The 13066-nt window shown below is 47.9% G+C and overlaps 1 protein-coding gene across 1 annotated transcript in view; it reads left to right on the plus strand.

Moving 5' to 3' along the window:
* Window positions 1-13066, plus strand: part of Pkd1l1 (polycystin 1 like 1, transient receptor potential channel interacting) — a 122126-nt gene that overhangs the window by 27432 nt on the left and 81628 nt on the right. Inside the window, 7 exon segments of the mRNA XM_041668800.1 lie at window positions 1462-1668; window positions 2900-3081; window positions 5661-5882; window positions 7480-7640; window positions 9840-9936; window positions 10235-10578; window positions 11452-11511. Coding sequence (XP_041524734.1) covers window positions 1462-1668; window positions 2900-3081; window positions 5661-5882; window positions 7480-7640; window positions 9840-9936; window positions 10235-10578; window positions 11452-11511 — 1273 coding nt within the window.

Consider the following 13066-nt stretch of genomic DNA (forward strand, 5'->3'; position numbering starts at 1 on the left):
ACAGAGCTAAGGGGCAGAACGCCTCTCTTGGGAAATGGATCTGTGCCTCCTGGATGCTCCTGTGCACCCCAGTTTCCCAGCACGCAAAGCCAGCTCCTACTCCAGCAAAAGTTGTATAGTTTTAATGCATTTCATCATTTTGAATGTGTATGAAAATTGAGAGTATTGTGATTTGTCATTGCTACCATGTCTGGTAGCTTTCTTACAAGTCCTACAATGAAATCAGTTCAGAGTAGAAACAATGAAAAGGATTGAACAGTAGATTAAATAGTGTAGAAAGCTACCTGAAGAACACAAAAGATGAATTTCCCAGTTGTAAGACTAATAAATTCTTCTGTTTTTGTTTTTAAATATTCTAGTTTTTATGCCATTTGTGTTTTCTTTATAACAAATTATATTTCATCTAAATTTTAAGGTTAAAAGTCCCAATCAGTAGTGGGAGGAGGGAAGCCAACACCTCCTTTGACCTTTAAGTACATTTAATTAAAACTTTTCCATGTGTCTCATTTTGATCACATTCTGTCCCCTCCTGCTCCTTCCAGATCCACGCCACCTCTCTTCTCACCCAACTCACATTCTCGCTCTGTAAAAACAAGACAAACTGCAGAAATCAAAGCATGTGAATAAAAACGAAAGTCAATACCAAAAAGCTATTAAAACAAAACAGAAGAACTCACAAAAAAATATGGTCTGTGTTGCGTTGGCCAACGACTCCTGATCATGGGCCTTGCGCTGAAGTGTAGTGTAGTAAGGAGACAAAGGAGAAATAAAAAAGGAGGAAGAAATGGGGAGGAAAACATGATGGGTGGGTACAAGAGGGAAGATGGGGAGAGACAACGAGCATTAAAGTTGCTGAATTCTTAAAATCCCATTTCTCCAGGAATTTTTCTCTTTTAAATGAAATGGAGCTACCTCCAGGGAGAGCCCATGCACCTAGCATTAGCCCCAGAACAGGAGGGGGGCCCTGGCCAGACAGACTTACCCAGAATGCTTTTCCACATTCAGGGACAAATCCCAAAGTAAGGCCAGGATGTTGAGGGCTGCGTTATAGCTAGTCCCAGAGGGATGGGGAAAGGGAATAAGGAGCGTGTGAAGCACAGCACAGCTGTGAATACCGTGACAAATACACAAACAAGTAACAATTAAACAAATAAATGAAATTCTAATGTAATAAAATCTAGTAACTTTTTCCTTTGACATTTTCCCATTGGTTTCGTGCTTAAAGATTATTTTTTTTCCTGCTATCAGTATGTAGGTGTAAATACTTTTCTTGTTTTTGTATGTTTACTGTTTACTTTCATCTGTAAAATAAATGTACTAGATGCTATTTGAAGTGAACTCCCAGGTCCCACCCTGTAATTTTGCAAACCAAGGCGGGGGCTGTACCAGTGACACTTTCTGACCATGTCCCATCAGGATCGACGGACACTGACTGACACGGCTTCTCATGTTAATTCCCAGATACGGCGCTCTCAGCCCCTGAGACTGGCGGTGACCCTGGAAGCTGCAGTGCTCTGTAACATTTCCCAAGGGCTTTCCTACACCTGGACCATTGTGGATGCTGAGGCAAATGCCGTCACCCTCCCTGCTGCCGTCAACACCCTTGGGCAGACCATCGTGCTCCCTAGCTACACCCTGGAGTGTGGGAACTACACTGCCACGGCCAAGGTGGGCTTACTCACAGATCCTCAGGCTGGGTCGAGCCAACCAACTCTTTCCACAGCCCTAGAGGAAAACCTTTTTCAGCCAATGAAAGGGACTTTTGTTTGCTTGGATTTTATTTTGGTATGGTTTGAATTGATTTGGTTGATTGTTTGTTTTAAAGGTGTGGATAGGACTTTACGAGAGATTTTTTTTTCTTCAGCTGGAGAAGTGTCGCAGTGGGAGGGAACATTCGCTGTACAGTACAAGTGGGAGGAGCCGAGCTCATATACCCAGCACCTGTGTACAAAAGGCAGGCATGGCGGTGTGCAGTGTGCACCTGTAACCCCGATACTTGTGGGGAGAGTCAGAGACAGGTGACTCATAGGCTGGTGCATGCAGCACACACACACACACACACACACACACAGAGAGAGAGAGAGAGAGAGAGAGAGAGAGAGAGAGAGGCACAGAGACAGAGAGACAGAGAGATACACAGAGAAGCGGAGACAGAGAGAGAAAGAAAGAGAGAGAATATATGTTCTAATGTTGGCCAAGTAATCAATAAAAAACTTCTTTTATTTTTTTAAAGACAACTTTTCTTTGCACCTACTTTGAATAAACCCTGTGCTGATGGAGGGACAGAAAAATAGTGATACTGCCATCTTGGAGAGAAGAATGGAAGATGTCCACTAGGGGACAGGGTCATGAGAGAAGTACCCAGCGCGACCCTCAGCCAGTGCTCTCACCAGTACTATGTTTGAGGCTGGAAAATGATATAGAACCATGTGGGTTAGAAAAGGGATGCCATTGCTGAAGGAGAGACTGTAGGGAAATACTACTTACCTTTCCTGGTTCGTTCAGTGTGCTTTCTTATACACCCCAGGCCCACCTGCCTAGGAATGGGGCAGCCCACAGTGGGCTGGGCCCTCCCACATCAATCACCAATCAAGAAAATGCTTCACAGACTTGCCTATGGGCAAATCTGACGGGGACATTTTCCCAGCTGAGGTTTCCTCTTCTCCAATGACTCTGGCTTGTGTCAAGTTGACAAGAATACTGACCAACACACACCTAGATGACTACGCATTTAGGCAGACTTGGTTATTAACGGATCCACGCGCTTCCCCCAGCCACACCCTCTGATGAACACTGTTGGTGACTCCTGCGGTTAGAGCTGAGGGTCAGTGTCCCATGGGCAGTTCCAGGAAGCATCTGCTTTCTTCTCCTGGAATACCCCTTGTGTTTGGTCCCTCAGGTTCAGATCAAGGGAAGTATGGTGTATAGCAACTACTGTGTTGGTGTGGAGGTTCGAGCCAGGGCTCCCGTCAGCGTGATCTCTGAAGGCACCCACATCTTCATCCCCAGGACCACCACGACCTCCATCATCCTCAGAGGCTTCCAGTCCTATGACCCTGACAACCCTGGGGCTGCGCTCAGGTAAGAGCCCAGAGCTGCAAGGTTCTCAGGCTCCTACTTCTTCAAACTCTGGCTCAGGAATATTTGGAGAGTTAGTCTGGGAATTCTGCCAGTGTGGTCGAGATAGTTACGTGTCCCAGCTTTCTGTAGTTGAAGTGCTCTATTCATTGTCCAAGTGTAAGTCAATACAGGTAAGGTGAGTAGAGCGTGAGTCACTTTTTAAAGCTCATGCTTAAAATGCCATTTTGGAAGGCACATTGTAAATGCGCCCCTTTCATAAGGACTCCTTAGTGAGATGCCCTTGTGTGGGGGAGGCAGAGAGCTGCCTGTAGGGTGGCTCTGCTCTCTGGTCCTGGGCTCTGAGCCAGACAGCCCAACCCAGTGGGCCTTTCCCAGTCGTCTGATGTGGACCTCTTCCTCCCGGCATACATCCCCCACTCAGGCAACCTTCAACCCTCCCCATCACCAGCACAGACTCATGTCTTCTGGGCTGTCTGCAGGGCCACCACCTGTGGGCCCCTTTCCTGTGCCTCAACTCACCCAGTCACAAGCTCCGCCTCTTCCCACTGTCCTTCCCATCTTCATCCGGGGAATATTTTTTTAAATTAAAAATAATTTTTATACAAGATATTCTAATTATGATTTGTCCTCTCCCATATCATCCTAAATCCTCCCCGATCCCCCTACAGGTCCAATCCATGCCCCTGCCCCTGTCTCTCAAACAAACAGGCAAACAAACTAGAACATAAAAAAAGAAAGAAACAAGAAACACATATATACACTAATGCAAACACGCAAATAGAACCATGAAAACACACACTCATAAACTGTAATAGACCTGCAAATGCTAGGTTAGGTTTTAAAACGTGTGCAAACAAAGCAGTATAAGACAAAAAGATTCCAAAGTCCCATTGGATTCATTTTGTGTTGCCCCTCCTCTGCTGCCCTTCAGTGTGGTTTGCACCGCAGTGAGACTCCAGGGCAGGAAAGGGGATTCTCATTTTGGAGCATATGTCAACTGGAGATAGCTTCTGGGTTGGGGTGGGGGCTAATGTCCACTTCCCCTTCTTGGTGCTGGGACCCCAAGGAAACATTTCTTCCCGTCACTCAAACTGAAACTTTTCTCAGCGTCTTTCCTCCCACGCTGTCTCCTCTGTCAGGAGATCTCACTAGGTCTCCCATAGAAACCAACCCCGTATACTTCCCCTACATTGCCTGGGTGGAGACACCTGGGCCTCAGCTTACGTCCATCCTCCAAGGATGGAGTTGTCTAGGAAAAGTCAGAAGCTCTCACTTCCCTGCTCTGACCTTTTTCACCCCCCTTTGACTCAGAGGGGAAGCCACTGTCCTGTCTGGAGTGAATCCTGTCTTACCTGTTCCTCACTTGTAAGACTGCTTGCTGCTCATTGCCCTCCGTCATGGAGTTTGAGTTCAGAACAACGGGGCTCTCACTGGCTATATCCCTGGGTCTGGCACATAGTCCCTATTGACAAATCAGTAGAGAGGTCCCTTTGGGGTTATAACCCCTGCTGTGATGTTTGCCACACCCAAGTGTGGGACTTGGCACTTCTTTAGTGCCGTGGAAGTGAGAGGTAGACCCCTTCCCGATTCTACTATTGTACATGCTATAGATACAGCTCTCAGTGACCAGTTCTTCACCCTAAGCCAGACAGACTAAGGCTGTGTCTCCGTCATCTTCACACCACCAACTATTAGGAGTCCTCACAGTGCCTGAACATGAGAGCTCGGTGTCTCCTGCTGGATGTGCTTCTGGGCAGTAAGGAATCTTTGGGGGGAAGGATGGGATAGTTTCTCTATCCAGCTTGTGAACTGCACTGGGCACTGAGTTCTGGTGTGCTCCAGGGATGCTTCTTCCCAGAGGAGATTAAAAGAATGCTGCAGTACCTCCTCAGAATGCAGCACCTGCAGGCTACACAAGGAAACGGACTTTTAAGGCTAATAGAGTTCAGTGACAGTTATGGAAGCAGGGTGCCACGGTGGGGCTGGCCCAGCTTGCCTGTGCATTTGTGTACTGTTTCCTGCCTGTCGGATGCCTGTTTAAGCATGTCTCCCCTGTGGATTAAGATCTGCTCTAGGGTGGGATGATGCTGTCCTCCTCCTCCACCCTGATGGCGCAACCATCATTGTCTTGTGGCTCAAGCAATTACCATTTTCCAGAAAGATGGTGAGATTGAAGGAACAGGACAGCTCCCCAAGGTCTCCACCAAGGTGTTCTCTTCCTAAACTTGGGATAATGTGACATTCCTGTCTTACCTTGTGGAGTTGTCTCCAAGATGAGATGCACCACTGGCAGAGTCATTGTGAGGGAGACATTCTAGGCTTTGCAGGGCTGTGTTTCTTATGAGCAGAGGGAGTCACTTGGTACACGGGAGTGGCAGAAGTAGCTCTAGGACCAGGGTGTAAGACACAAGTCAGCCAGAAGCAGAACTCTAGCTGGATTACAGTGGTCTTTGTGCCAGTGAGTGGGAGAGACAGGCCCAGCCCTGTCACTGATGTCAAAGAGTAAGAAGTATCACCTCTCCCCAGACACATGAGCCTTTTACACACAGTGATGCTAACCATGCCCCTCCCTTCGACAGGTATCACTGGACTTGCACCGCAGCCAGCTCGCCAAGGTGGCCCTGCTTTGAGGACTCTACTCCATACCAAGTAGACACTCAGGCTCCTGCCATTTCCTTCCCAGCAAAATGGCTCAGTGGGTGCTGTGACCAGTTCCTTGTGACCCTGACAGTCTCCAGCAATGGACAGAACTCTTCTCGGGCCTTGATATTCCTGTCCACCCGTTCAGACCCGGACTTCAGGTACCCTTGCCCTGCGCATATGTAGCTAAGCTTTCTGGCTGGTGGTGGCAGCTTAGGACTCAGTGAATGGAGACAAGTGTAAAGTTCAGCCATGTGAGGACCTCACCCCTAAGTAAGAAGGTGGTGACTGGGGAGGGGCTAGTGTCGTGGGTAGCTCTGATGCCTCCTGGGCTAACAGTGGGTCCTTCCTGTAACAGCACCCATCCCCTAAATTGAAGACTGATGTTAGAAGGCGGCTCTGATTTCCAGACTAGGGAGCCTTCTAGGAATTGCAGGACTGAAGGGATGCAAGTGCAGGTCCAGTTGTGACATCCTGGAACATGAGGGATCACAAAGAGATGCTAGGAACCAAACCCATAAGCTCTTCATCACCAAGGCTACCAAAGTACTCACATGTACAGCCACAGAGACCCAAAGTAGGTATACTAGGACTGAACTGAGCTGTCAGCATGGGCAAGGACATGGAAGCCTCTGGGTTCCCCCTTTTGGGTCTAGGTTATATGTGACTGGGCAGGGGCTGAATTCCAGGGGAACCGACTTTGGGGCTAGCACACAAGTTACACGTTTCTGAGAATAGCATACCTGAGCACTTACAAATAGTTTCTGGAATTTTCCCTTCAATGTTTCAGATGTTGGTTGATTGCAAGTACTTGAAACTATGACCAGCAGCTAGTACATACATGTACACACACACATACAGAGGTACACACAAACATGTGACAGGCTGATTCCTTTTGAGGAAGCAGCAGACCTGACCTGCCATGTTCCTTTTTGCCTCCTATACTTAATGTTCCATGGTGAAGTCACTGCGTAGGGTGTACTGGATAATGAAAGACACACAGACATCTGCACACCACCTAGAAAGTCCCCTCCGTACTCAGCCTTTTTAAGAGTCCCCAAGTCCTATAGGAAAGGAATCCACACGGCAAGGTCCAACATAGTCTCTCTCGCCACCTGATGATGTTCCAAAGAACCAGAGTTTATGAAATGCTTTTGGGACTCAGCCCTGGGCCAGCAAAGAGCCTGGAGAAATTGCCATGATGTAGCCATAGTGACTCAGAGATGTGTGGATGCAATGGGGGACTGTGCAAGGTGTGGTCCCTGTGGGCACTATAAGGCATGGGGCAGCTCATGACCCAATAGCCCAGCCCAAGTGGGAGGCAGAGCTAAGCCAGATGACTGTGGCAAAGGCAGATGACTTGGCAAGGCCCCGGTGAAAGTGGTCTGTAGCTGTGGAGGCAAACGTGTGGTAAAAAGTAAAGAGATAACTCAAGTATTGACTTCTGTGTTTGGACAGCCCGGCCAGAGCTGAGGCTGAGCAACAGAGAGAATAGTCCAAGACTGTTTGACATTGAGGAAGTCACAGCTTCCCTGAACTTGGTGTGAGTGTGCATGTCTGATGTATTCAGTCAAACCCTGGCTGCTGGGTGAAGCCTGGAAGCTGGTCACATGATCCCCCACACAGGTTCTGATGAAACATTCAGTTCTCACAATACAGAGCCAGCACAGATGGTTCAAACATGGCCCATCCAAACGAATGCAGCCTAAGGATGCACGTGGTATTTTCCAACAACATCAAAGCAATTGCCTGTTCCAGATTCGTCCACATCTCGTGGGTCAACTTTAGAGACATCCATGTAAACTGGAATGAAGAACTGTCTCTCCGAGCTGTGTGTGAAGACTGTGACGATACACCCGACCTCACTTATTCCTGGGATCTCTTCCTGGTCAATGCGACAGAAAAGAATACCATGGAAGGTAATATGGCTACTCTTTTCCTGATCAATAAAAAAAAAAAAAAAGGTTGTTGGAGGTGGCTGAACCTTCGCGTCTGACCTCCTCACGGCTGGAACTTCATCCCGCTTCAGCCCTCCAGACACCTAGTGACAGTCCCATAATGGTTCCCCACATATGTGCCATAAGGAAGCTGAGCACAGACTCACTTGGGCCATTTTATTGGTTGCGAATCACAGGCAGCCATCACAAAGGATCTGTGATGGCGCTCACTGTCCAGTGGACTCGGAAACTGACATCTGTGTTGGCTCTACAGTCTTCTTTCCAGGCGTACAGCTCCTAAAATCCTTGGACTCTTTCATGTGATCATGCTTTTATATGTTAATGAGCTGACAGGTTGCTAGCAGCCACTGAGTATCTTTGAGATGAGGCTTGGTCATCCCAAACACTGAGGCAGTTGATTACATTGGGGCATGTAATCACCCATGGCTATGTAACAAAGCTTCCAGGAAAGTCCCAGAAGGACTGGGATCACTGGTGGAGGGCGGAGTTCCAGAAAGGACTGGCATCTCGGGTCTCTGCTGCTCTCTAAATGGGAAGTTGAGGCACACTGTGTGTGGAAAGAGAGTTTATTCAAGTCCTGATGAAGATGGCCACAGGGAGAAAACAGGAATTGCAGTTACTCAGAATAAGTGCTCCTGAAATGACGCAAGGGGGGGTGGTGTCTGGTGATTCCACCCTGGGGCAGGGCTTAAGAAGAGCACAGTAGGTGGACTGGCAGTCACTCGGTGACATGAGGCATTCCAGGAGGAAAGAAGGGGCTTCCCTAGGGTATGAGTTATCTCCTCCACGTCAGGATGTCTAGAGAAACCAACCAGGCTGATGAGAATTAACTGGGGGGCTGGTGTCTGGGGTCTCAGGTCTCCCATTTGCCTGGGGTGAAGAATATTGTGAATTTGTTCTTATCCACCCACGACTCTCTCACACCACTCCATGGAGTAGCGTGATTCTGTGGAATGAGATTGAGTTCCAACAGGAAAAGACACAGAAGACTGGGTTTCTGGGCTGGGCATCCAACTCTGCTCAGCCCCCACTGGCTGCCTGCCATGTTTTCTTTAGTCCATTTAAGGCTCTTAGAAAACTTTATAAAGCAGAGTTTGGAGTTCAGCTGCCCCCCCCCACACACACACAACGAGGACATCCAGTCGATTGTGTCTTGTACCACATTAGAGGGGGCTCTGAATTCTTTAAGACAAACTAGACCTTTATGAATCAAAACCCAAAAGCTAAGTGAGGACCTGTGGTAGAGACACTGGCTTTGACAAGGCCAGTGCTGCCTGAGACCAGCGTATCCCAGAGAAAGCTGACAAGGGCTCCCATCACCGCCTCTGACAGCAGGTTCACAGAACACAGGGAGACAAACCACTAGCTCACTGTAAAGGACACCATGGAGGACAGAGGCGGAAAGGTCTAACCCTGGTCAGAAACAAAAGCTGCATTTTCAAAGAGTTATTTCTGTCCATGAATTTTTTGTCATTGCTCCTTTATCATAAGCCCTGGTGATGCTTTTTAGAATTATTTACTGAGCCCTCATTGTCGGGGAGGGAAATGAAGATTGGGGGAATTTCTTCCAGAATAGAGTCACTCACACAGTGGGCTCGTTGAACCTGGTAGGGTCACCCTCTAGTCTGAAGGCAGACTGGGGAGAGCAAGTTCAAGCGAGAGAAGAGATCCGGAGTTTCCTTCCCTACTTGTTCACGTTTAGGTCGTGTATTGGCTTCCTTAGCACCAGGCCACAGCCATGTGCCTGGGTCTTGATCTGAGCATCAGAGCTCCATGGCAGGCTTGTTTACAGTAACACGGTGCTTCCTGGGAAGATGGGAACAAGTGTTCAGTCACCCCAGATGTGGCACCAAGACACACCCCTGATGAGAAGTCCACTCAAGTCAGGAGCATCACTGGAGGGTTAGTGACAGTACCATAGGTGACTTAAAAACATGTGTCACCCAAAAGGCCACCACAGCCTGGGTGATGACTCACAAAAGCTGCCACACTGGAATCCCACCCTATGCATTCTAGCACCTGTCCCCAGAACACCTACGGTTAGGAGAAATGGCTGGAATCTCAGGTGAGAATTTTGGGGCCCTCTTGCTGCTTCTCTTAGGGAGTTTTGGCAGTCAAGCCTCCACGGCCTCTGTTCTGTTTCGCTTCTTGTGTTTCCAGGACTACGCAAGGTACTGAAGCAACCTCAGCCCCGAGGTGGCAATGGTCAGTCCAAACTCTCAGACAATATCTTTGCCTCGCAGGTAGACATGCTTATGTAACCTGTATATGTATGTGTTTTTATTTTTAACGTGTGTGTGTGTGTGTGTGTGTGTGTGTGTGTGTGTGTGTGTGTTGGCTGGGGAACGCCACAGTGCCTATATGGAGGTTAACCACCATTACAAAACTTCTGGATATCACATTAAGGTCTCCAGGCTTCTGCAGCAGCATCTTTATCAGCTGAGCCATCTTGCACTGAACCCACAGACTGTATATTTTTTTTAAAAAACTTATATTTTATATTTCAGTGCGGAATTTTAACCCTCTCACACCTGTGTTTAAGTCCCCTTCTGCAGCACTATGGGGCTGCTGGGCGCTTCAGCATCCGGGGCCATTCTGAAGTTGTCTCAATCAGACCTACAGTCAAGCCCAAGAGGATCCCGGACACGACACTCACCAGAGCGGTCACCCATGACCCCAAGCTGGACAGCTCTTCACAACCTGGGAAGCATTTCCTCTGAGTCCACAGCAGGTGGACACCACATTCCTGCAGTGGTGGGTCCCATGGCAGGCTCCGGGGAGCCCATGGAGGACTCCAGCTCACTGAGTCCAGCCCCAGGTTCCCTGGATGAGGAAGCTTTGATGGTGAGCGCCCCAGATGGAAGCTGGCCTTTTTCTAGCTCCTCCCCTGCCTTTGATGGTAAGTGCCACCATCTCTGCACATCCTTGTATCTAGGCACCAGGCTCACCTGGGAAGGAGTGGATCTAATGGGACAGGCTTGAAGTCACTTCCGCCTTTGTCCTGCGTCTAAGAATACTGTGTCCATGCTGAGTGCAGAGCCCAGTTTCAACCCAGGGCAATAAAATAGTACTTTGGTTTTGTTACTTTGAGACGGGTTCTAACTAATGTGGCCCAGGCCTCTAATTCTCTATGTAGCTAAGGCCGAATTCCTGATTCTCTTATCTTCACTGGTCAAGCACTGGCATTATTGCTATGTGCTACTATGGCCAGGCTAAAAGATAGTTTATTCTTGACCCAAATATGAGTGATAGTGGTTCAGGGACACGGATAAAGTTTGCCCTTAATACTGCAATCCATAGTAGAATTGGTTATATATTTGATTAGTTATACAACATAGAAAGTTGTATCAAATACATTGTGTGTGTGTGTGTGTGTGTGTGTGTGTGTGTGTGTGTGTGTGTAGGGGGGATACCACCAATTGGTGTCTTACAGTCAAATGGGGGAAAGTCACACAGGTTTTGGACTGACAGCATTTTTAGCTGTGGATTGGTAGCAAATAGTCCTCTTCTAAGAAGAACATATTTTAAAATTTTTACCTATAGTCAAAAAGATGTTCTGTCAGGCATGGGAGTGAAAATGAATAACAACTTAAGGGAACTAAGAAATGGCTTGGATAGTTTGGCTCTGATCTGCAACATTCTCACTCGGCACGATCATGAAGTTCTACTCCTCCAGCCTTACAGGATCTTGGTGTCAGGGGTTTTAGTCTGCAGCACACAGCACTCATTAATTGTGTCTTCAAATGAAATGTAATTTTTCCCTCTTGTGTAGACTTTGAAGCCTATTATAGTGACATCCAAGAAGACGTGCCATCCTCCGGAAGACAGCCAGGTGACCACTTTTATGATTGTCACCATGTAGGAGAGTCCTGCACCCAGACTTACTATGTACCACCATCCTGGACGCTTCACGCTTGTCCCTAATAGCAAGGCCACCTAAAACTCCCCCAAGAGATTTTCAAATGGAGACTGTGAGCCCCTCTTGGGCACAGACCTCACTCCTGGTTCACTTCCCTCCCCATTCTGAATTCTCCCTCAGCACCGTGATGACCCCTGTCACGCTTCCACCCCTACCTCATCTAAACAGGTGGCTTCTGGACCTGTGATGTCTTTCCGTGTCTGTCCCATATACACCTGACATCTTCTCGAAAATTTCACAACTAGCTCATTCCTGTGTCCCCAGAACCATTGTGATGCCCAGTGCTTCAGTGAACACAGGATGATCAATGTATCGTGTACATAGGTACTGATCGTACGATCAGTAGGTGATCTATGTTTCTGCAGAATAGACAGACAAGGAACAAACACTACTCTCTAGTGAACGGATGGATAATTGGAGTGTGCTGTGTCTACCAAATGAATGGGCGGGTGATTAATTTGTTGACAGAACAGGCAGATGATGAATGGTGGTTAGTGGTTAAGTTAATGTGTTGGTTCTCTGATTCACTGCTGTGTTTTCTTCAACTGTCTCAGACTGAGGATTTCTCCAGTTCTTCTTTGTGTGAGATGCTTCTTATAGGCAGTCATAAGAGGAAGCAGAAAAGAGACCTGGGAAAACAAAGTGTGTTATGGCCATAGGTCTTAGAAATAGACACGTGGCCGACCACTCGGGGCCTTGTGAGGAAGCCTTGGTGGACCATGAGCCCCAGTTTCACTAGGGTTTCAAAGAGAGGAACAAGATAGGCAACATGTCCTTCAGGATCTGACAATCAGAGTAACTCCAGTAGGCTGTGGACAGAGGGGGTGATGCTTGGTATGGCATCTAGTCACCTAGTCACCTGGCACCTGGCTCTGGGATGAGTAAGAAGAGGATGGCTGCCCAGAGTGTACAGCAGGACAGAGGGGTCCTGGCTGTAGGTAGACCCGCTCCTGACAAGGCTCTTGATATCACTAGGGATTGCCTAGGCCAGGATGGTGGCCTCTGTCTAGCCAGAAAGACTGGTTTTGTTGCTGTTTGATTTACTTGTAGGATACTGAGACGTGATCACATTGGTTGACTTTCTGGTTACTGGTTTTGTCTCGTGGTTTCACAGGGTTTGGGTTACGGTCACTTGACCCCATGCTCCTGGGTAGAAGGTCACTTCAGTGGGAGTGTGTATAAAGGGGATTTTCTCTTCATGGTGGACAGAAAGCAGAGGGCCAGATAGGAAGAGCCTAGGGACAGCACATCACCAAGGACCCACCCCCAGTGGGTTTATCACAGTGAGGTTCCACCTTCTAAACTTTCCAGAACCTCCAAAAAGAGCATGCCAGCTGGGGCCCAAGCATTTAACGTGGACCTGTGAGGAAAACCTTATATTCAAGCCATAAAAATCATACAGAAAAAAAAAATGAAAATTTGTACTACATACGCAGGTCTGTTTGGGGGTCCTGCTTGGGCCTGGCAG

Source organism: Microtus oregoni, unplaced genomic scaffold (assembly GCF_018167655.1).
Source record: "Microtus oregoni isolate MIOR12 unplaced genomic scaffold, Mior012 000019F_ref0000042, whole genome shotgun sequence".
NCBI classification, from domain to species: Eukaryota; Metazoa; Chordata; class Mammalia; order Rodentia; family Cricetidae; genus Microtus; species Microtus oregoni.